General features: G+C 44.1%; 1 protein-coding gene across 1 annotated transcript in view; it reads left to right on the forward strand.

The window, feature by feature from the left end:
• The window catches only part of ARHGAP25 (Rho GTPase activating protein 25), a 92,727-nt gene that overhangs the window by 29,194 nt on the left and 42,081 nt on the right, over positions 1 to 21,452 (forward strand). The window contains exon 2 of the mRNA XM_052648823.1: positions 14,797 to 14,996. Within this exon, the coding sequence (XP_052504783.1) occupies positions 14,797 to 14,996 (200 nt within the window). The remainder of the gene's footprint in view (positions 1 to 14,796; positions 14,997 to 21,452) is intronic.

The following is a 21,452-nucleotide window of genomic DNA, read 5'->3' on the forward strand; positions in this document are numbered from 1 at the left end:
GCTATAGAACCCGAGAGCATTAAACCTTCAGTTCCTGGGTCTGGAGGCAGGTATTCAAAGAACAGCTTTAGGTATTTCTTTGAATTCTGTCTTATGAATTTTTCTCAAGGCCAGTGTCCTGTAGGCCCACGTGACCTCATTCTGGGTGCACAGAGCTGTCCTCGGTCTTAGATCTCATTACCTTTTGCAGGGGTGGGGGTGGAGCAAAGATTTTTCAAGCCAAAGTTAAAAATGAAACTGAGAATTTATGACAAAATTCCAGGAGAGTAATCACAGGATAAATGTATTCTAAAGTCTAAATGCCAGGTTTTGAAAGTGGAAAGATTTTTTAAAGCTCCCCACCTCCCTAAATAATGGGTGTTTCAAAATAGAGGTCAGTTTGCCTTGGAGAAGGAAAAGAGAAGAGCGGAAGAAAAAGTGGACCAGGAGGTTCTGAAGTTAAAAGACGTCATTTTTTTTCTAGGAAAGCTGTCTTTCCATAGTCTGTTAACTGGATAGCTGAGGGTCTACATATGTGGTGGGGCGGATAGTGTGTGGGTGGGTGTGTGAGTGTGGATGGATGTGTGAGTTTAGGTGTGAGTGTGGGGAGTATATGTGTGTGGGTAGGTGTAAGTGTATGTGTGTGGGTAGGTGTAAGTGTGTGTGTGTGGCTAAGTATGAGTGTGGAAGGGGTGGGTGTGAGTGTGTGGGTGTGTGTGTGTACGCAAATGTGTGTGGCTATGGATGAGTGTGTAGGAGGTGACTGTGAGTGTGTGGGGGTGTGAAGGGGGGAGTGAGTGTGTGTGGGTGTGTATGAGTGTGTGGGGGTGTGTGCAGGGTGTATGGAGGGTCTAGGCAATGGCCTAATGACCCTTAGTGACCATCTCCAGGGAGGCAGCCATGGGCAGGGTGTATGGAGGGTCTAGGCAATGGCCTAATGACCCCTAGTGACCATCTCCAGGGAGGCAGCCATGGGGGGCTACTGTTCCCTGTGGCTCCCAGGGCTGCCCCTCAGCCACGTGGGGGATCCGCCGTGAGCTGCCCTGTGGGCTAAGTGCTGGGCCCCCTGGGGTTGGTTCCAAGTTCCTACCTCCCAGGTCTCAGCCCCACTGGGCTCTGCCCAGGTCTCCTCTAAGGAGCTTTGCAGAGAGCCAGTAAGGCGCGGCAGGACTGCCTAACATGGCCATTTTTCCGTCGGGGTGTCAGCACCGCCTTGGCGCTGGGTGGCAGCTTCGGTGCTACTGTTCCCCATCGCTCTTTCATCAAGGGCTGCTGAGCCCTGCAGAGCTTATGCTGGACGGAAAAAGTAGCGCAGAGTGGTTTACACACAACATTGCAGGAAGATGGGTGGAGGCCGAGGCAGATGTCTCCCACGATGGGCGGGGAACGGTCTCCTCTTCACTTCCCTCTGTCTAGCTCTGTGAATTTTTGCACACGATTCCCAGTCCCGGAGTCTCTCTTTGCCACTAGAATATGTGCCTCTCTGTGGACTCTTAGGTGGTGCTAGTGGTAGAGAACCCGCCTGTCAATGCTGGAGACTTAAGAGACGCAGGTTCAATCCCTGGGTCAGGAAGATCCCCTGGAGAAGGAAATGGCAACCCACTCCAGTATTCTTGCCTGGGAAATCCCATGGACAGAGGAGCCTGGCGGGCTACAGTCCATGGGATCACGAAGAGTCAGACACGACTGAAGCAACTTCATGCAGAGCACATGTGCCTCTATGGACTGGGTGCCTAGGTATGGATTTTGGGCTTTGAAATTAGATTTCTTGCTGTGTATCTGGGCCAGTCACTTAACTTCTCTGAGCTCCAGTTCCTGGTCTGTAAAATATAGAGCTTTCCATGAAGACACAGGGTGAGCATTCAACCACACTGGACTTGACCCTGATGGTGTGCTTGCATGGTGGCTGGCACAGCTAAGACCTCACTAATACAGCACTGTTTGTGTGGATCTTTCATATCAGGGATTCCATCTTCCCTGGCTGCTCTGACTGCATGGGCGCAAGTGAACATATCTAGAAATCTCTTGGTTGCAAATATATACAATGTCTGGTGGTGACTCACATTTCTCACTAAAATATTTATTTTATTCACTCAAGAAATATTAACTGAGAACCTTTAGTTGACCAAATGCTTTTCTAGGAGGTGTGGTTAGACTGGTGAAAAAAAAATTTATAAAAATCCCTGTTCCTGGGAATCTACTTTCTCACACCTGAACTTCTGTCTTTTCACACTTTGCGGTTTGTGATCGATAACGAATCCCCTTTTTTATACAAGAGGAATATGAGAGGGCTCTGGTCCACCAATAACTATGTCAGAGTGGAGTCAACTATAGACATCAGGGTGCAGTAGAATGTATTTTTATGTGCCAGGCTGCACAGCAAATGTTTGAAGCCTCATAAGTCTTGAGTTAACTAATTTAGAGGGTTTCCTCTATATTTTAAACTCTGCACATTACTTAGCACCATGCTCTGCACATAGGAAATGCCCAAGAAAATTTTCTGGTTGGTTAATTTAAAGGATATAAGTTTCTTTGTTAAAGAGAACATATCTTATGAGTCTTTCGCCTGTGTGCAGGCTTAGTAGCTCAGTCCTGTCTGACTCTTTGAGACTCTTTCAACTGTAGCCCGCCAGACTCCTCTGTCCATGAGATTTTTTTTCAGGCAAGAATCCTGGAATGGGTTGCTATTTCCTCCCCTGGGGATCTTCTGGACCCAAGAATCAAACCCCCACTTCCTGTGTCTCCTGCATTGTAGGTGGATTCTTTACCTGCTGAGCCTTATTCAACATTATTTTCTCCCCTTCTAACACACACACATTTTCTTCCTCTCTCTTTGTTACTTCCAATTAGCTTTTCTGAGCAAGACACAGTGAGGGTGCTCCTTCATGATACCAAATGAATAAGACATGGTCCTTATGAAGAACTGCTTCATAGCTCTAGCACCTGCAGACATGCAATAAAAAGCACAAAGATATTTATTCCTTACTACTGAGCCATAGTTCAGTTCAGTCACTCAGTCGTGTCCACTGTTTGCAACCCCATGAATCGCAGCATGCCAGGACTCCCTGTCCATCACCAACTCCCGGAGTTCACTCAGGCTCACACCCATCGAGTCAGTGACGCCATCCATCCATCTCATCCTCTGTCGTCCCCTTCTCCTCCTGCCCCCAATCCCTCCCAGCATCGGAGTCCTTTCCAATGAGTCAACTCTTTGCATGAGGTGGCCAAAGTATTGGAGTTTCAGCTTTAGCATCAGTACTTCCAATGAACACCCAGGACTGATCTCCCTTAGAATGGGTTGGTTGGATCTCCTTGCAGTCCAAGGGACTCTCAAGAGTCTTTTCTAACACCACACTTCAAAAGCATCAATTCTTCGGTGCTCAGCCTTCTTCACAGTCCAACTCTCACATCCATACATGACCACAGGAAAAACCATAGCCTTGACTAGATGGACCTTAGTCTGCAAAGTAATGTCTCTGCTTTTGAATATACTATCTAGGTTGGTCATAACTTTTCTTCCAAGGAGGAAGCGTCTTTTAATTTCATGGCTGCAGTCACCATCTGCAGTTATTTTGGAGCCCCCCAAAAATAAAGTCTGACACTGTTTCCACTGTTTCCCCATCTATTTCCCATGAAGTAATGGGATCAGATGCCATGATCTTCGTTTTCTGAATGTTGAGCTTTAAGTCAACTTTTTCACTCGCCTCTTTCACTTTCATCAAGAGCCTTTTTATCTCCTCTTCACTTTCTGTCCTAAGGGTGGTGTTATCTGCATATCTGAGGTTATTGATATTTCTCCCGACAATCTTGATTACAGTTTGTGCTTTTTCCAGTCCAGTGTTTCTCATGATGTACTCTGCATATAAGTTAAATAAGCAGGGTGACAATATACAGCCTTGACATACTCCTTTTCCTATTTGGAACCAGTCTGTTGTTCCATGTCCAGTTCTAACTGTTGCTTCCTAACCTGCATATAGGTTTCTCAAGAGGCAGGTCAGGTGGTCTGGTATTCCCATCTCTTGAAGAATTTTCCACAGTTTATTGTGATCCACACAGTCAAAGGCTTTGGCATAGTCAATAAAGCAGAAATAGATGTTTTTCTGGAACTCTCTTGCTTTTTTGATGATCCAGTGGATGTTGGCAATTTGATCTCTGGTTCCTCTGCCTTTTCTAAAACCAGCTTGAACATCTGGAAGTTCACGGTTGATGTATTGCTGAAGCCTGGCTTGGAGAATTTTGAGCATTACTTTACTAGCTTGTGGGATGAGTGCAACTGTGTGGTAGTTTGAGCATTCTTTGCCATTGCCTTTCTTTGGGATTGGAATGAAAACTGACCTTTTCCAGTCCTGTGGCCACTGCTGAGTTTTCCCAATTTGCTGGCATATTGAGTGCAGCACTTTCACAGCATCATCTTTCAGGATTTGAAAGAGCTCAACTGGAATTCCATCACCTCTACTACCTTTGTTCGTAGTGATGCTTTCTAAAGCCCACTTGACTTCACATTCCAGGATGTCTGGCTCTAGGTGAGTGATCACACCATCGTGATTATCTTGGTCATGAAGATCTTTTTTGTACAGTTCTTCCAGGTATTCTTGCCACCTCTTCTTAATATCTTCTGCTTCTGTTAGGTCCAGACCATTTCTGTCCTTTATCGAGCCCATCTTTGCATGAAATGTTCCCTTGGTATCTCTAATTTTCTTGAAGAGATCTCTAGTCTTTCCCATTCTGTTGTTTTCATCTATTTCTCTGCGTTGATTGCTGAGGAAGGCTTTCTTATCTCTCCTTGCTATTCTTTGGAACTCTGCATTCAGATGCTTATGTCTTTCCTTTTCTCCTTTGCTTTTCACTTCTCTTCTTTTCACAGCTCTTTGTAAGGCCTCCCCAGACAGCCATTTTACTTTTTTGCATTTATTTTCCATGGGGACGGTCTTGATCCCTGTCTCCTGTACAATGTCACGAACCTCCATCCATAGTTCATCAGGCACTCTATCTATCATATCTAGTCCCCTAAATCTATTTCTCACTTCCACTGTATAATCATAAGGGATTTGATTTAGGTCATACCTGAATGGTCTAGTGGTTTTCCCTACTTTCTTCAATTTAAGTCTGAATTTGGCAGAGAAGGGAATGGCAAACCACTTCAGTATTCTTGCCTTGAGAACCCCAAGAACAGTATGAAAAGGCAAAATGACAGGATACTGAAAGAGGAACTATCCAGGTCAGTAGGTGCCCAATATGCTACTGGAGATCAGTGGAGAAATAACTCCAGAAAGAATGAAGGGATGGAGCCAAAGCAAAAACAATACCCAGTTGTGGATGTGACTGGTGATAGAAGCAAGGTCCAATGCTGTAAAGAGCAATATTGCATAGGAACCTGGAATGTTAGGTCAGTGAATCAAGGCAAATTGGAAGTGGTCAAACAGGGGATGGCAAGAGTGAATGTCGACATTCTAGGAATCAGTGAACTAAAATGGACTGCTAAGTCACTTCAGTCGTGTCCGACTCCGTGCAACCCCATAGACGGCAGCCCACCAGGCTCCGCCATCTCTGGGATTCTCCAAGCAAGAACACTGGAGTGGGTTGCCATTTCCTTCTCCAATGCATGAAAGTGAAAAGTGAAAGTGAAGTCACTGAGTCATGTCCAACTCTCAGCGACCCCATGGACTGCAGCCTACCAGGCTCCTCCGTCCATGGGATTTTCCAGGCAAGAGTACTGGAGTGGGGTGCCATTGCCTTCTCCAAAATGGACTGGACTGGGTGAATTTAACTCAGATGACCATTATATCTACTACTGCAGGCAGGAATCCCTCAGAAGAAATGGAGTAGCCATCAAGGTCAACAAAAGAGTCCGAAATGCAGTACTTGTATGCAGTCTCAAAAACAACAGAATGATCTCTGTTCATTTCCAAGGCAAACCATCAATATCACAGTGATCCAAGTCTATGCCCCAACTAGTAACACTGAAGAAGCTGAAGTTGAATGGTTCTATGAAGACCTACAAGACCTTTTAGAACTAACACCCCAAAAAGATGTCCTTTTCATTATAGGAGACTGGAATGCAAAAGTAGGAAGTCAAGAAACACCTGGAGTAACAGGCAAATTTGGCCTTGAAATACAGAATGAAGCAGGCAAAGGCTAGTAGAGTTTTGCCAAGAAAATGCACTGGTCATAGCAAACACCCTCTTCCAACAACACAAGAGAAGACTCTACACATGGACATCACCAGATGGTCAACACTGAAATCAGACTGATTATATTCTTTGCAGCCAAAGATGGAGAAGCTCTATACAGTCAGCAAAAACAAGACCAGGAGCTGACTGTGGCTCAGATCATGAACTCCTTATTGCCAAATTCAGACTGAGCCATGAAAAGGAATGAAAATAATACAATTTGAAGCAACATGGCTTCAACTAGAGGTTATCATACTAAGTGAAGTAAGTCAGAAAGAGAAAGACAAATAACATATAATATCACTTATATGTGGGATCTAAAATATGGCATAAATGAAACCATCTACAAAATAGGAACAGACTCACAGACAGAGAGAACACGCTTCTGAATGCCAAGGGGATAGTGGGGGAAGGAGAGGGATGGACTGGGGGTTTGGGGTTAACAGATGCAAACTATTAAATATAGGATGGATAAATAAGGTTCTACTGTATAGCACAGGGAACTATATCCAATATCCTGTTATAAACCATAAAGAAAAAGGAAAGAATATGAAAAGGAATATGGACACATGAGTCCCTGGTGTCTCAGTTAGTAAAGAATCTACCTGCAGTGCGGGAGATCGGGCTCAATCCCTGGGTCAGGAAGATCCCTTGGAGAAGGGAATGGCAACCCACTCCAGCATTCTTCTTGGAGAATTCCACGAACAGAGGAGCCTGGTGGTTACTGTCTATCGAGTCACAAAGAGTCGGACACGACTGAGTGACTAACACACACAGACATATATGTAATTGAGTCACTTTTTTGTGCAATGGTAATTAACACATTATAATTCAAGTAGGCTTCAATAAAAATATGAATTAAAAAAGATATTTATTTCCAAGCCATGGGGCCTTTGCTCACCTATGCAGCCAAATATGCTTTTCTGAAAGTGAACACTGAAATCAGAAGCTCAAATACTTCTTTTTAAAGGACCTCTTGCTTTTGAACAGTACTTGTATCCTTGAGTGAGTGAGTGAATTCGCTCAGTTATGTCTGACTCTTTGCAACCCTATGGACTGTGGCCTACAGGCTCCTCCATCCATTTGATTTTCCAGGCAAGAATACTGGAGTGGGTTGCCAGTTCCTTCTCCAGAAAATCTTCCTGACCCAGGGATTGAACACAGGTCTCCCACATTGTAGGCAGACGCTTTACCATCTGAGCCACCAGGGAAGTCCTGTACTTGTATCCTTAAGGGTCCTCTAACAGAACACAGACGTTTGTGTAAGCGTGTGGTCGAAAGTTTTGGCAGAAAGAGTGATCAGGGCTGAAACCCAGCCAGTGTTCCTCTCATGAAGCTGTTACCTGGCGAGTGGCTACATTCATCCCTCCAGGGGTACTATCTGCTCCTCCAGGACAGCTCCTGGCCCAGGGGTGTGAGATGGGCCAATACTGGCCCTGGATCTTTGCTTAGCATGGAGTGACAGCCTCTCCTTTCACATCCCTTCCAGGCAGTAACCCCTGCTCGATCGCTGAACTCCTGAGGAGAGTGGATTTTCTTGCTGTACTTTCTTCTTCCAGACTTACACCTAGTGCAAGCTTTCTGTAAAGAGAGGGAAAACAGTAACCTTTTCTGCCTTGTATCTAAGTTGATCTCCAGCGCCATGATTTTAAAATGTTTCCCTCAATGCTAGTCTCCCCTGGGCTCAGACTTTTCTTTGATTTCTGAACATCTGTTATGTTACTTTCCAGATAGGAGATTCTCATATCCTTTCACTTGTACCTCTTTTCCCCCAATAACCTCTTTCTGAACACACAGGCCTCACCTGTCAAAATCAGAATTCTGGGGAAGTCAAAATGAATCGCAACACGCCAGGCCTCCCTGTCCATCACCAACTCCCAGAGTCCACCCAAACCCATGTCCATTGAGTCGGTGATGCCATCCAACCATCTCATCCTCTGTCATCCCCTTCTCCTCCTGCCTTTAGCATCAGGGTCTTTTCCAATGAGTCAACTCTTTGCATCAGGTGGCCAAAGTATTGGAGTTTCAGCTTCAACATCAGTCCCTCCAATGAACACCCAGGACTGATCTCCTTTAGGATGGACTGGTTGGATCTCCTTGCAGTCCAAGGGACTCTCAAGAGTCTTCTCCAATACCACAGTTCAAAAGCATCAATTCTTCACCACTCAGCTTTCTTTATAGTCCAACTCTCACATCCATACATGACCACTGGGAAAACCATAGCCTCGACTAGACGGACCTTTGTTGACAAAGTAATGTCTCTGCTTTTTAATATGCTGTCTAGGTTTGTCATAACTTTCCTTCCAAGGAGTAAGCATCTTTTGATTTCATGGCTACAGTCACCAGCCCACCCTTATATTTCATCACACCCAGAACAGGACTTTCCTGCCTATTCCAACCCACCATGCTCTCTGCTTCTTTCCCTGCATCTACGAAAGGGCCTCTGAGGTCTATGAGCTATCTGGAGGCAGGGTTGTGTCTGGCTGATCTTAGATCCCAGATCCAGTCACTGTTTGCAGTCTGTGCCAAGTGCTTGGCCAATATACATAGAATGAATGGATGGAGAAGGCCCCCTCACCTGAGCCACTCAAACCCCAAACCTCACACCCACCTCCTGTTCAGCCGGGTGTGGGGCTCCAGTGATCCACCTCACCACTGCCTCTCCTATGCTCTCTATTCCCCTGACATCATCCTAATTCTGACCTCTGGATTTGTACCCAGAATATTGTGCACTGTCCAGTTAGTTTTCTCCTTTTCCTTTCCTCCTCCCCTCTTCCTTCTTTCATCTCTTTCCTTTCATCACTTCTATCTTTTCTCTCATTTAATATGAAATCAAATCTATACTATGATAATAATGCTAACAATTATGACCTCCATTTAATGCCCATGTTTTAAGAGGTAGACCCAAGCTGGCACCTGTCCACTTAGAGTTCAAGTAGAGAGGGAAGACAGAATAAGAAAAGGACCAGAAGGCATGATAAGTGTTTTGAAGGACATGTATCCCCAGCTAAGAGGGACCAGAGCCCAGGGCTTGATTCAGTCTGCCTGGGCTGAAAAGGCTTCTTGTGGGAGGTGTGGCCAGAAGTCTTAAAGGATGAAGAAGAACATTCCAAGAGGTCCAACTGGGGGTGGCTAAGGATGGGTGGGAGAATATTCCAGCAGAGAGACTAGAATATTGTCATGGATAAAGTTCAGGATGGGTATGGAGGAAGGGCAGGAAACACAGTAGGAGAATCACAAAGGATTCTGAATCCCACGGTAGGTAGTTTAGCCTTCATCTTTTCGGATAAAGATGTTGGAGGGTCATCGAAGGCTTCTAGGTCAAAGAGTGACATGGTTATACTTGTGTTTCAGAAGATCTGTGTCATAAACAATGTTATCAGTGGGTTAGAGGTAAGATTGGTGGGAGGGAAACAGGTCAGGCAACTATTGCAGAAACCCAGGGAGAGGATAAATGGGCCCCCAAAAATGGTGGGGGTAAAGAGGAGGGATCAGAGAGAAAGAAAGCTGTTGATTGTGAAGATGTAGGAATGGAGCAGCCTTCTGGATTGGCTGGTTGACTGGAAAGAGGTCAGTCACAACAAACCATAGAAAAGCAGGTTTGAATGTGTCTGTTGTACAACCCAAAGAATGGGTGGGAGATTGGGGAGGAAGTGGTAAGTTCAACTAGCAACACATGACCTTAAGATCTTCATGGTGGTACATGTGGGCAGTCAGGTAGATGAGTCCACAGCTCAGGAGAGGGTGTCTGGGGGGCGGCCATGTAAATTCTACCCCCTTTTCAAATTTATTTAAACAGGGTTCCCAGACTAATGCACTGCTCAGATCAACATATTGAGAAAATATCTTCAGAGATTTCTGGCTTTGACCAAACTATTCCCATCTCACTCGCATGTTCACAGCTTCTAAAATAGAATCCAAACGGATGCAGAGTTGAGAGAAGTTGGAAGAAACATCTGCGAAGTAGACCTTAGAAGATTTTGTGATTGATTATCTGGAGGGGGAGGGGTCAGAAGATGAGAAGATAAAGAAAGGAAGTGATAATGCCTCCCCAGCTGACTTCTCTGTTTAAACTTCCTCCTTTAATTTTTTCTCATTCCAATTTGGGGCAAAAAGCAGCTAACTTCTACTGCAGAAACTGCATCACTGAGAATATGGAACTTCTTTTGTGTCTTTTTTTCTGTGTCTCATCTCGCCCTCCCTCACCTGCAGACTAGAGTTCAACCTATTCAGTTCAATTAAATCACTTGTCTGTTTTATCACAGACCTCTCTTGCTCAGGTAGGTGAGTTGGCTCCCTCTAATCTCTCAGATCAAGGTTGAACTTCTAACTCTGCCATCAGAAGCCACTTCTTCTCTGGACCCTCGTTTCATTTCTCTATTTGATGAAATGATACTCCCACCTTTATGGCCTGTTTCATCTCATGCTTGAAGTGCCAACCAACAGAGCTTTCTGTGATGATGGAAATATTCTATGTTGTCTATTACTAGCCATGAGCCTCAAGGGCTGTTGAGCACTTGAGATGTGGCTGGTGTGAACAAGGCACTGAATTTAATTTATTTTAATTCCTTTTGATGTATGTAGCCAGTCATAACAAGTAGTTACTATATTATTGGTCAGTGGAGGTCTTGGGGCCTATTTGATCTTTATCTATGAGAGTAAGAGTGGGTTTCCCACATCCCTAGAGTATTCTGTAAACCTTTAACAACTGCCTTCCAACTGCCCACCTTGCCTCACTGGCTACTCGCCACCCCTTCTCCAGCCCACAGTCCAGCTCAGACTTCCTGCCTGAAGGGCTGGGAGCATGCACTAGTATGTGATGACTGGCTTACAAGCAAAACTTATCACACTTATTATTTTCGTTATGAGAAACAGCCCCCATAAATAGTAACAGATTTCTCTGTTTACTTTATTCAGGAACAAGTCACACCCACAGAGAAGAGAGACTGTTCAAAGGGAAAAATCAGGAAATGTAGTTAAAACCAAGTCCATCCTGGGGCCCATCAGGCTTTCTTCTCTGGTATTTGACTCATCTGATGATAAGCAGGCTGGGTGAGGGGCCTTACTGAGGGCCGAGGTGGGAGACAGCTCTGATGTGGGACAGAAGGAGCCCCGGCTTCTTTACTGTCTCATCAGAAACTCTGCTATCATCTCCCCAGTATTCGGGCCTGATTCTAGCAGTGCGAATTTGTCCTGAACCATCTGTACTCATGGCCCAGTGCTCCAACTCACATCACATTTGATGGACATATGGGTGAATGGGATCATTTCTGAAATATAACAGATGGTCAGCCAAGGCCTAGATCCCACATGTGCTGTCAAAGTGGCTTACCTGTCACCAGGACATCAAGACCCCTCTTAACCGAGTCTGAGGATATGAGCTTCGTATATCTACTCTTCCTTTGCCAGGCTATTTTATAATGCATGGGTGCTTCTAGGGGGAGGTGTGGAGCTTCACGTGTTTGTTTCTGTTATTGCTGTTTTTGTCAATCTTGTTGTTCAGTTGCTCAGTTGTGTCCGACTGTTTGTGACCCTGTGGACTGTGGCACACCCGGTCTCCCTGTCCTTCACCATCTCCCGGACTTGGCTCAAACGCATGTCCATTGAGTCAATGATGCCATCCAATCATTTCATCCTCTGTCGCCCCCTTCTCCTGCCCTCAATCTTTCCCAGCATCAGGGTCTTTTCCAATGAATCAGCTCTTCGCATCAGGTGGCTCAAGTGTTCGAGCTTCAGCATTAGTTCTTTCAATGATTATTCAGGGTTGATTTTCTTCAGGATTGACTGGTTTGATCTCCTTGCAGTTCAAGGGATTCTCAAGAGTCTTCTCCAGCACCACAGTTTGAAAGCATCAGTTCTTTAGCGCTCAGCCTTCTTTTGGTCCAACTGGCACAGTTTTTGCCAATACAGAGCATGAAAAATTTCCCAGAGCTATCCCAGCATCTGAATTCTTCTTCCCTGAGTTGGTTCTCTTCACTCTCCAGTGTCTTTTGGGGTCCTGCTCCCCGCTCCTACTTCTTCAGTGCTTCTGGAGTCCTCTGGTTTCTCCTATCTCCTGGAGGAGTTCTAACAGTTTCTGTGGATCTCTAGCAGGGGCAGGGCATAGCCCGAGTCTGGCGAGACTGGAGTTTTCAGAACCACCACATGGCACCCACCTGATTCCCTCCTCTCCTGCACAGGCTGCCTTTAGTGGCATTACCCTAGAAGCCATATGAAGGTTTCTCACCAAGCGCTTGCTAGGAGGGATGGCATCCCTCCCAAGTCTGGTGCTGCTTCAGCTGAATGATCACATAAATCCCACTGAGCTGGGCTACGCAGAGGCTATTGAGGTGAGAGAAGATCCCTGTGCATCCGTCAGAATCCCTCACTCTTCAGTCTTCTTCCAAAATTCTGAATACAAACCATTCTTCCCACTTCTGCCCTCTTTCTAGTACAAATATGAGTCTTTCCAAGTGACAGTCTCTGGCCTAGAGAGACACTTCAAATTCCCTCCTCCCCATGGTACTTCTACCCAGACCCTCCTCTGGTTCCCTCAGATCATTGAAACAGCCTTAGAGCAAGTGACCAGCCCCAGAGTGGCTGTTCTTTGAGTTACAGATGGAAGACCTTGAAGACAGCAGTAAAGGGAAGAGCAAGATCTAAGATAAAATCCTTAACTGGCATGGCCAGGACACATGGATATAAAGCAAATGTGTTGCTAGCATGCTGCTGAATTGTCATCAGAATGTCAAGTAACTTTTTACTACAGTGGGGTATCTGCACTGTTATGATGTCTGTGCAAAGGAGGTTGAATTAAGTATGTCTTGTATCCTGGTGTACAACATAGGCTGATCTCTCCAGTCCCTGGTGAGAGGTAAGGGTTGCTGCTGCAAGCTGCACCTTGGGAATGACAGTATGTGACAGGAACACAGACCCTTTGTGGGGTCAAGAAAGCCCAGTTAGGAAAGAGTCCATCTCAGACAGCAATACAGGATGAAATATATAAATAGGGTGATAACTCTGGATCCAATTAGAGTCAGTGGAAGAAAGACTCTGTAATGCTGTATACAATTCTGGTATTTGAAAGCATGTCATGAACAGAAATACAGGACGAAAAACCAACAGGGAATCAAAAGCCAGGAGAGAAGATGTTACTTCAATGCATTGAAGGTGGGAATGAAGGAAGAAGGAAGATTTGATGATGGAGCAACATTTTGAAACGAACAGGGAAGTTTAGGAGATCCTCAACGGTGATCTCCATCTTCAAAGTAGGAAGTAAAGTCCTCTGTTGATAAAAATAATGAGTGACATTTGTTCACCTTGGATGAGGGACTGTGCAAAGTGGTTTATATATATATAAACACAGCAATTCCATAGAATAGGGGTATGATGATCTTAGTTTAACAAGTGAGGAAGCAGGCTCAGAGAAGTTGCCTGATGTATCCAGGCTGAAAGATCCAAGAAAGGAAAAACCAGTCTTTAACCAGGTGAGATGAGATGGGCTGAGAGAGGAGTTGGCTTAGTTCAGCTACGTCATGAACGTTCTGGGGACTGACAAAAGCTGGATCAAGGGATTATAAGATGGAGACTTCCTCCAGCAAGGAGGAGTCTACAGACACAGGAAACTGACAGGTATGAAGTTCACTTAGCACAAGGCTGAGGAGACAGGGCGCTCCAACATGATTTTAAGGGCACTGTTGAACCAGCTGGGAAAGAAGGAACGGAGAAACGGAGAAAGGACATGCTGACCCACGGGGGACCCCAGGTTGGCTGATCGACTGCTGTGGAAAGGAGGGAAGGAGAGAGTTATCCTCAGTGGGAGTCACCATGGAGACAAGCTGTGGTCGCCTGGACCTAATCTGATGACAGGCAGAGCTCTCCTGTGAAAGCAAAAGGAAGCTACACAGTGCAGTGGGTTGAAGGGTCTGGATTCAAATTCTGTTTCTGTGTCCTGTTGACAGACTCATGTTCCCTTCAAATGCTTGTATGCTGTCAGCCACACGGGAGGGGCAACCCAACCGGAAGGGTAATGGGAAGGCAGCCGCAGGGAGGCCCTTGGTCCAGCAGAAAGGGCTGTGAACTCGCCCAGTGGACAGGGGGATAGAAAGCACTTGACGACCCTGGGCAGAAGGATTTGGGAGGTGCCCGCATTCTGCATGGTGGCTGTAAGGTCAGGGGTGAGGGGCTTGCGGGGGCAGCCGGGGCAGGGCAGAACCAGACAGTGAGGTTGCGGAACACAGCAACTCCTTCTGTGGAAGAAGTCAGGCAGCTTCTGGGGGCTCTGCAGCTGCGTGGGACTCACCCTGAACCCTGAGAGCAAGAGGCACTATTTTCTCCCCTCTCTTGTCAGATATTGACTCCCACGCAGGAAAAAGGAAGCACCTTTTGTCAGATGCTGCGGCCACTTCCTCTTCAGACGGCTCCAGCCAATCTCTGGCTTTGTAGCAGGAGGGAGCAGACTCCAGCTGCCGGACCTTGTGGGTGGAGAGCCCCAGGGCCGGCGCTGGTGGGAGTGGGCCCCTCGGCTGGTTCGCTGGGTCCCGGGGCATCCTCTCTGCAGCAGATCTGGAGCCCTGAGCCCGGCCAGGCTGGGGCCCAGTGCCTCCCGGGCCCTCCCTGCACACTGCTCACAGCCCAGGTCAGCCCGCCTGTCTGTCCCTCTCCACAGCTCGGTCAAGGAGCGTGATGACCGGAGAGCAGATGGCGGCCTTTCACCCTGCATCCACCCCCAACCCGCTGGAAAGGCCCATCAAGATGGGCTGGTTGAAGAAGCAGAGGTCCATCGTGAGAAACTGGCAGCAGAGGTACTTCGTGCTGAGGGCACAGCAGCTCTGTTACTACAAGGACGAGGAGGACGTAAAGCCACAGGTACCAACCAGGCTGTTTGCACCTTCTTCCTACAGCTGTCCCCTCCCGGGCGTGGGAGGCGGATAGAGCGCCGGAGATTCCTATAAACTCACAGGGGGTTTCTCACTAGAATAACATCCTGTCCATTCGAAAGCACTTCTCTGTCTTTCTCACCCTTGTCAAAATAATATAAACTGGGCTTCAGAGATGACAGGGTGATGATCCTCCACGGAGTCCCAAGATGATCACGGGGGCTCTTCCTAAACACAGCACTAAGTCAAGCCTGGCAGCTATGGTCTTTTCTTTTTAACTTTTTATTTTGTATTGGGGTATAGCCGATTAACAATGCTGTGATAGTTTCAGGTGAACAGCAAAAGAGACTCCGTGACAGAATGGTCTTGAGGGGGATGCAGAGCACAAGGGCTCAGGGAAAGTGGATTTGGCTTCAGGAAAATTGATCTGAGGCTTTGATTTATTTGTCTGTTCAATCAGTATTTGTTGAGCATCTACTTTGCACCAGGCAGTGTTTTGGGGAATTGAAATAACCCCAGTGAGTAAAACAGATTAAAAAAAAAAAAAACACAAAAAAACCCTGCCATGTGGAACTTAGAAGATGGGGTGGGGAAGACAGAAAATAAACATAATCATTAAGAAAAGCATGTGGTTTGTTAGAAAATGACTATTTCTATGAGGAAAAAAATAGAGTGGGCTAGGGGGATCAGTCATTTGAGGGAGGTGGTACTATTTCAAGAAGGGTGGTCAGGATGATTTCATGAAGAGGGGGACATCTGAGCAAAGATTAAGGAGGAGTGGTAATTGGGCAGGCAGATCTCTGGGGAAAGAGCACTCTGGGTGGCAGGGACAGGCAATGCAAAGGCCCTGAGGCCTGAGGCCTGAGGTAGCATGTGTCTGATATGTGTGGGAAATAGCAAGTAGGGCAGAGTGGGGATGAAAGAGTTAGAGAATGAGAGTATCAGAGAGGATGAAGTCAGAGAGGAGGCAGGAGGTGGGGGTGCAAATTGCAAAGGACACGGTAGGCCTCTGTGAGGACTTGAGCCTTTATACTGAAGTAAATGGGAGGCCTAACAAGGTTTCCAGAAGAAAGGGGTCATTCTTGTTGTGTGTTGTAAAAAGATGGCTCTGGCTACCATGGTCCAAAATAGATCCAAGGCGGAAGTGGAGAGGCATAAGGGTGATTTAGATGAGAGGCTATAATGTTTAAAATCTCAATAGGAGTTAGGGGCTGCAGGAAAATGACCAGATTGCCTGATATACTTTGAAAGTACAGTAAACGGGACTTCCAGGTGGAGTGGATGGAGCTAGAGAGGGCTTTGATCCTAAATCTTGGGCTTCGGTCTTTTCTTCCAGCCTCATGGCCATTGTGGTGAATGAGAGCAAACGGAGATGTTAGTAACAGCTGAGAGGCCCCAGGTGTAAATTGTATGTCTCAAGGCAACCAGGAAGGCTGGACACCCTCTGCTAGAGCAGTGGAGGTGAAAGAGTAGGCTTGGCTGGAAGGGGTTTACTAGGGAGAACAGACTCTAGAACCTTCTGGAGGCAGGAAAAAAATCCCCAAGAAGGGTGAAGATATTGGAAGTGGGTGCCAGGGTATGTAAAGAAATGAGAACGTTCTTTTGGAAGAGAACAGTTCTCTCTAAGGGCAGGCTTGAGGCTCTGTAACACATCGGCAATGTGTTGGCCCTCCACCCAGAGGGCTGGGAGTGTTTGTTCCTGCAGAGGCTGGAGAAGGGCTGGAGACCCCACCACTGACTGAGTTCTTGATCGGTGTCCTCTGTGTAGAAACCAGACTTTCTTCACTTGACGAACAGACCCCATCAGAGTCAAGCAATTACAGGCTAAGATGGAGTTCCTAGTGCATTAATAGTAAGGCAGGAAGTCTTCCCATCTGCGAAGAGTAAGGGAGATAGCAATGCATTGGCCTTCTGAAATTAGCAGAAAGGGCAGCTCAGTGAGACTTACTTCACTGAGGTGTTGTGGGGGAGCTTATGTTTGGTTCTACTACCATCTGGCCATGTAATTATTTAATTTTTCTAGACCCCTCTTTCTTCTTTTCTAAAATGAGACAGTTATCTGTCACAGGATTATATGAAGCACATGTAAAAAGTTGTTTTGTAAAAGCAAAAACTGATGTCAAAGGATAAAATAAATTATTGGTGGTCCTAACTTTTCTCCCTTACCTTGGGAGGAGGAAACTCAGAATCCTCTCAGGATTAAATTAGTAAAGCTGCTTCGAGGATGACAAGTGTGGCTTATTTTTTAGGAAACCTATTAATGTATCAAGCCAATAAGTCAAGATCAAGAAGTCAAATGAGAAAAATTACACAACCCCTAAAGAGATGGCTGAAAAGAGAATTTGATAAAATTCAAAACTCATTTCAGATATAAAAAGTTTTTTAAAAAGCTTTTAGTAATAAAATGATAGTTTCTTAGAATATTTTACATTATATGGGTATGAACATTTTGACTACAAAAGCCATATGGGAACATGGTAGGAAATTTGGAGGATGTAGAAAATCAGAAAGTAGAAAATAAAAATTATCCCATCAGGAAGAAATAGCTACCCAAATTCCCAATTCTTTGTTTTTTCTATGCATACACATTTAAAAATATCTATTCTGAATGCAAAATTAGTATAATAATATTTTAATTAAAATTAACTATATGTCATGAATATTGTCCCTTATTATTAAATATCCTTCTACAATGTAATTCTTAGTGGTGGCAAAATAATTTCTTATGTGGACATTCTATAATTTTTTTAACCAATTTCACCCTAGAAATTAGTTGAGAATTTGGGCTGATGTTTCTATATTACTGTAACAAACAAGAATTAAGTGGACATCTTGTAGACTTTTCATATATCCATCATTATTTCATTAAGATAAAGAAAAATCTATACAAACTAAAGAACTTTTATTATACTATCATTTAACATTGTTTTGGGATCGATGCTGCTGCTGCTGCTAAGTCGCTTCAGTCGTGTCTGACTCTGTGCGACCCCATAGACGGCAGCCCACCAGGCTCCTCTGTCCATGGGATTTTCCAGGCAAGAGTACTGGAGTGGGGTGCCATTGCCTTCTCCACTGGGATCCATAGACATTGCAAATATCTTGAAGTGAAATGAAAGCTATCAAATAAATTCATGGGTAAAATAAAGGTCTATTTCCACCCTATGTTTCACACCATTCATGATGCTGGATGGATTAAAGACTTACATGTGTAAACAATTCATAAAGATCCGAGAAGAAAGTGTAATTACCTGCATGATCTTTGGGAAGCAGATTTTTCTTAAGCACACTTTAATTTCTTAAGCTGATTTTAACTGTATAAATAGAAATTTCTCTATCTTGAAAACCAAAATAATACAATGAAAAGGCAAGGAACAAACAGGAAAAACTGTTCATATACATTTGGTAAATATTCTTCATATCTAAAGTACTCTCAAACTTATAAGAAACAGCAATAGGAAAATGAGCAAAGGACTTAAATGGACAATTTCCCAAAGAAATGTAATAGCCAAAAGACATATGTAAAAAATTTCACTCTCAGTCGTAATTAAAGACACGTAATGGAAGTTAATGAGATATCATTGTTCTTTTATAAAACCGGCAAAGATTTTCTAGAAATTCCAATATTAGTGAAGACTAGGGAACAGGAATTGTCATGCACAATTGGTAGAAATGAGAATCTGTACAACCTTTGTGGAGAGTAATAAGCCTCTTTAAAAATGCAGATTATTTGACCCTGCATTCCTAACGTAGGGGTTTATAATAGTGACATAGAAAGAATATATAGCAAAAGGGGCTAAGTTATATCAGGGAACTTATATATATTTATACAATAGAATATAATTCAGCTGTTGATGCTGAAATTGATACTTTTTGAAAATGAAAGACATTGATAATTTAATTGCTTTGAAAAAAAGCACTTAACAGCAGAGGATGATTTATATGCTAATCCCATTTTTGAGGGAAAAAAGAATCATGAATCTGTAATTTATGGGAAAAGACTTGGAAAGAAATACACAGAGGTGTTAACTGAGTTATCTGAGTACTGGAGTTACACAAAACTTTAATTTTCTCTTTATCTATGACTAAAATATAAATTAGTTGTAAATTTAAAAAGAACACACATCCCTAAAAAGCTCAAAACACAACAATGCTGCAATCATCTTAGAGCAGTGATATGAAAAAGGCCCTCATGTATACTGATGATGAGTACGTGCAGCCTTTCTAGAAAGCAATTTGGCTAGATTTCTAAGAGCCAAAAATATATCCAGAATGACCCTGTCATTCTGGTTTTAAGAAGCTCTTCAAAAGAAATCAGATATGTGCAGTGCTATTTGTAATGAGAAACACTGGATGAAGTGTCTGACAAAGGAGAATGATTAAGTAAATTACAGAGCCCTGTGTAATGGACTCTTATTTATGCTCTTCCAGGGAGGGTTTGGGAGAAGGCAATCTGTACATTTTTTCCTCTGAGTTCTCAGAAAGGTCTGTCCAGCTCTGACAGTATAATGCCCTGTAAGTCCATGACCTAGTTTTCTATAACTCATTCCAAAATTTCTTTGTCAAGGAAGTTGTTTAAAACAGAATCTCAGTGAATTGCTCTCAAGTCTCTGCTACAATGATGGTTTTAGACAATCCTGGTATAGCTGTCCCGTTGCTTCATCTGCTTTCTCTGAAGTCAGAACAGATGGTTGTCTATCAGGGGCAAGCTGGGAAGTATTTAACCAACAGCCTGCTGGTAGAGGAACTATTTTGGATGAAGCACTTGCCAATTTCTGTGGTGTAAACACTCCCACCATGGCTGATTCAAGCTATCAGCATCCCTGAACTCAGAATTGAGAACGGAAGTACAGTAGCACAGTGTTAGACACTATTTCTACCACACAGATTGATTACATGTAAATAACTATATGAAGAAAAATGATAGTAAAATATAGCAAAACATTAGGTAAATAGAAATTTTTTTTAATATTTATATGAGATGATGGATGTTCACCAGACTTATTACAGTGATCATTTCATGATGTTTGTGGGTCAAATCATTGTGCTGTGTATCTTGAACTTGGACAGTGTGGTATGTCACTTGTGTCTCAGGAGAACTGCAAGAAAAAAAAAAGAAAAAGAGATTTGGAAAATGATAAATTCTGCATAGTACTATCTTTATTTTTAATACAAAATATTTCATTGAAAGTTCATATAATTTAACTTTTAGTAATGGCTATGAGCTATGGGAACAAAACAAAACACTTGTTTTTTAGACAGGAGGAAGCCCTGCCTAGTAGGAAGAAAAATAAAATGTCATTTCAGAGGTATCTGTCTCTCCTAAATACATCTCTAAACTATTATTTGATAAATTTAATCTAAATAGAGTACAAATAAAATGCAAAATGTGTAAGTACCATTTATTGAACAGTTACTCAGTGCTGGGATCTGTGTTAAAAGTCCTGCATATACTATCCAGCAGCATAATCTCAGGGTCAATTTTTTCCTGGGGCCACTGATATTTAAAGATAATGAGGAGTGTGTAGGTGGTGGCTATTTTTAAATAATAAAATTAGAGAAGTATAAGCAGATATTTTTCATTTTCCTTCTTCCTCTGCCTCTCTCCTCCCCCTCCTTCTCCTCTTCCCCTTTCTCCCCTCCCCCTCCTCTTCCTCCTCTTGTTTTTTTTTCTACTCTGTTCCTCAGTCTTAGACATTTTCATTTCTAGACCCCCGAGGAACATTTAGTCTTTCGGGATTCTGAGCTGATATGAGAGCTGCTTGAGACTTTCTTTATAGCTTCTCTGTTGCCAATCCTTTCATCCGTGGTTTCTTCTAGAAATAAGACGTCCATGTTTACTCAACTGTGAATCAGATACACTACCTATTACAGTCAGTGAGATGTAAATTATGAGTGAGTGACGCGAGGACAAATTAGTTATGTCCTTTCCTGCAGTTACTTAGACTTTGAAAGCGTTGGTTTCCTCATCTGTGAAATGGGTGTGGCCACCCTGCCCTGCTTTTGATTTGGGGCTGTTCTGAGGTCTAAGGAGATACTGCGTGTGGCGGTACACTGTCAGTGGTGAAGCAGTGTGTGTACGCGTGGTGGAGGTGACTTGTTTTTCTGATGACATTTTCATGTGTGAGGTCACAAGTTCCACCCTCACTCTTCTACCCCACCCGCCCCCGTGAATCCATGATCCTCCTCCCCTGTCCCTTCAAGGGACATTATGCTGAAGGGTCTCAGCACCTCAGCTGTAATGGTCAAGAGCACAGGCTGTGAACACACTTCTGAGATGAATTTCTGCCACTTCCTAGCTCTGTGACATTGGGCAAATCACAGAACCATTCTGATCCCATTTCCTCACTTGTGAATTTGTGTAGCAATACTTTACTTGGAGAATTGATGAAAGGACTAAGTGAAAAATATGCAGCTGAAGTGCTTAGCAAAGGCACAGACTCCTGGA

Source organism: Budorcas taxicolor, chromosome 11, assembly GCF_023091745.1.
Source record: "Budorcas taxicolor isolate Tak-1 chromosome 11, Takin1.1, whole genome shotgun sequence".
Taxonomy (NCBI): Eukaryota; Metazoa; Chordata; class Mammalia; order Artiodactyla; family Bovidae; genus Budorcas; species Budorcas taxicolor.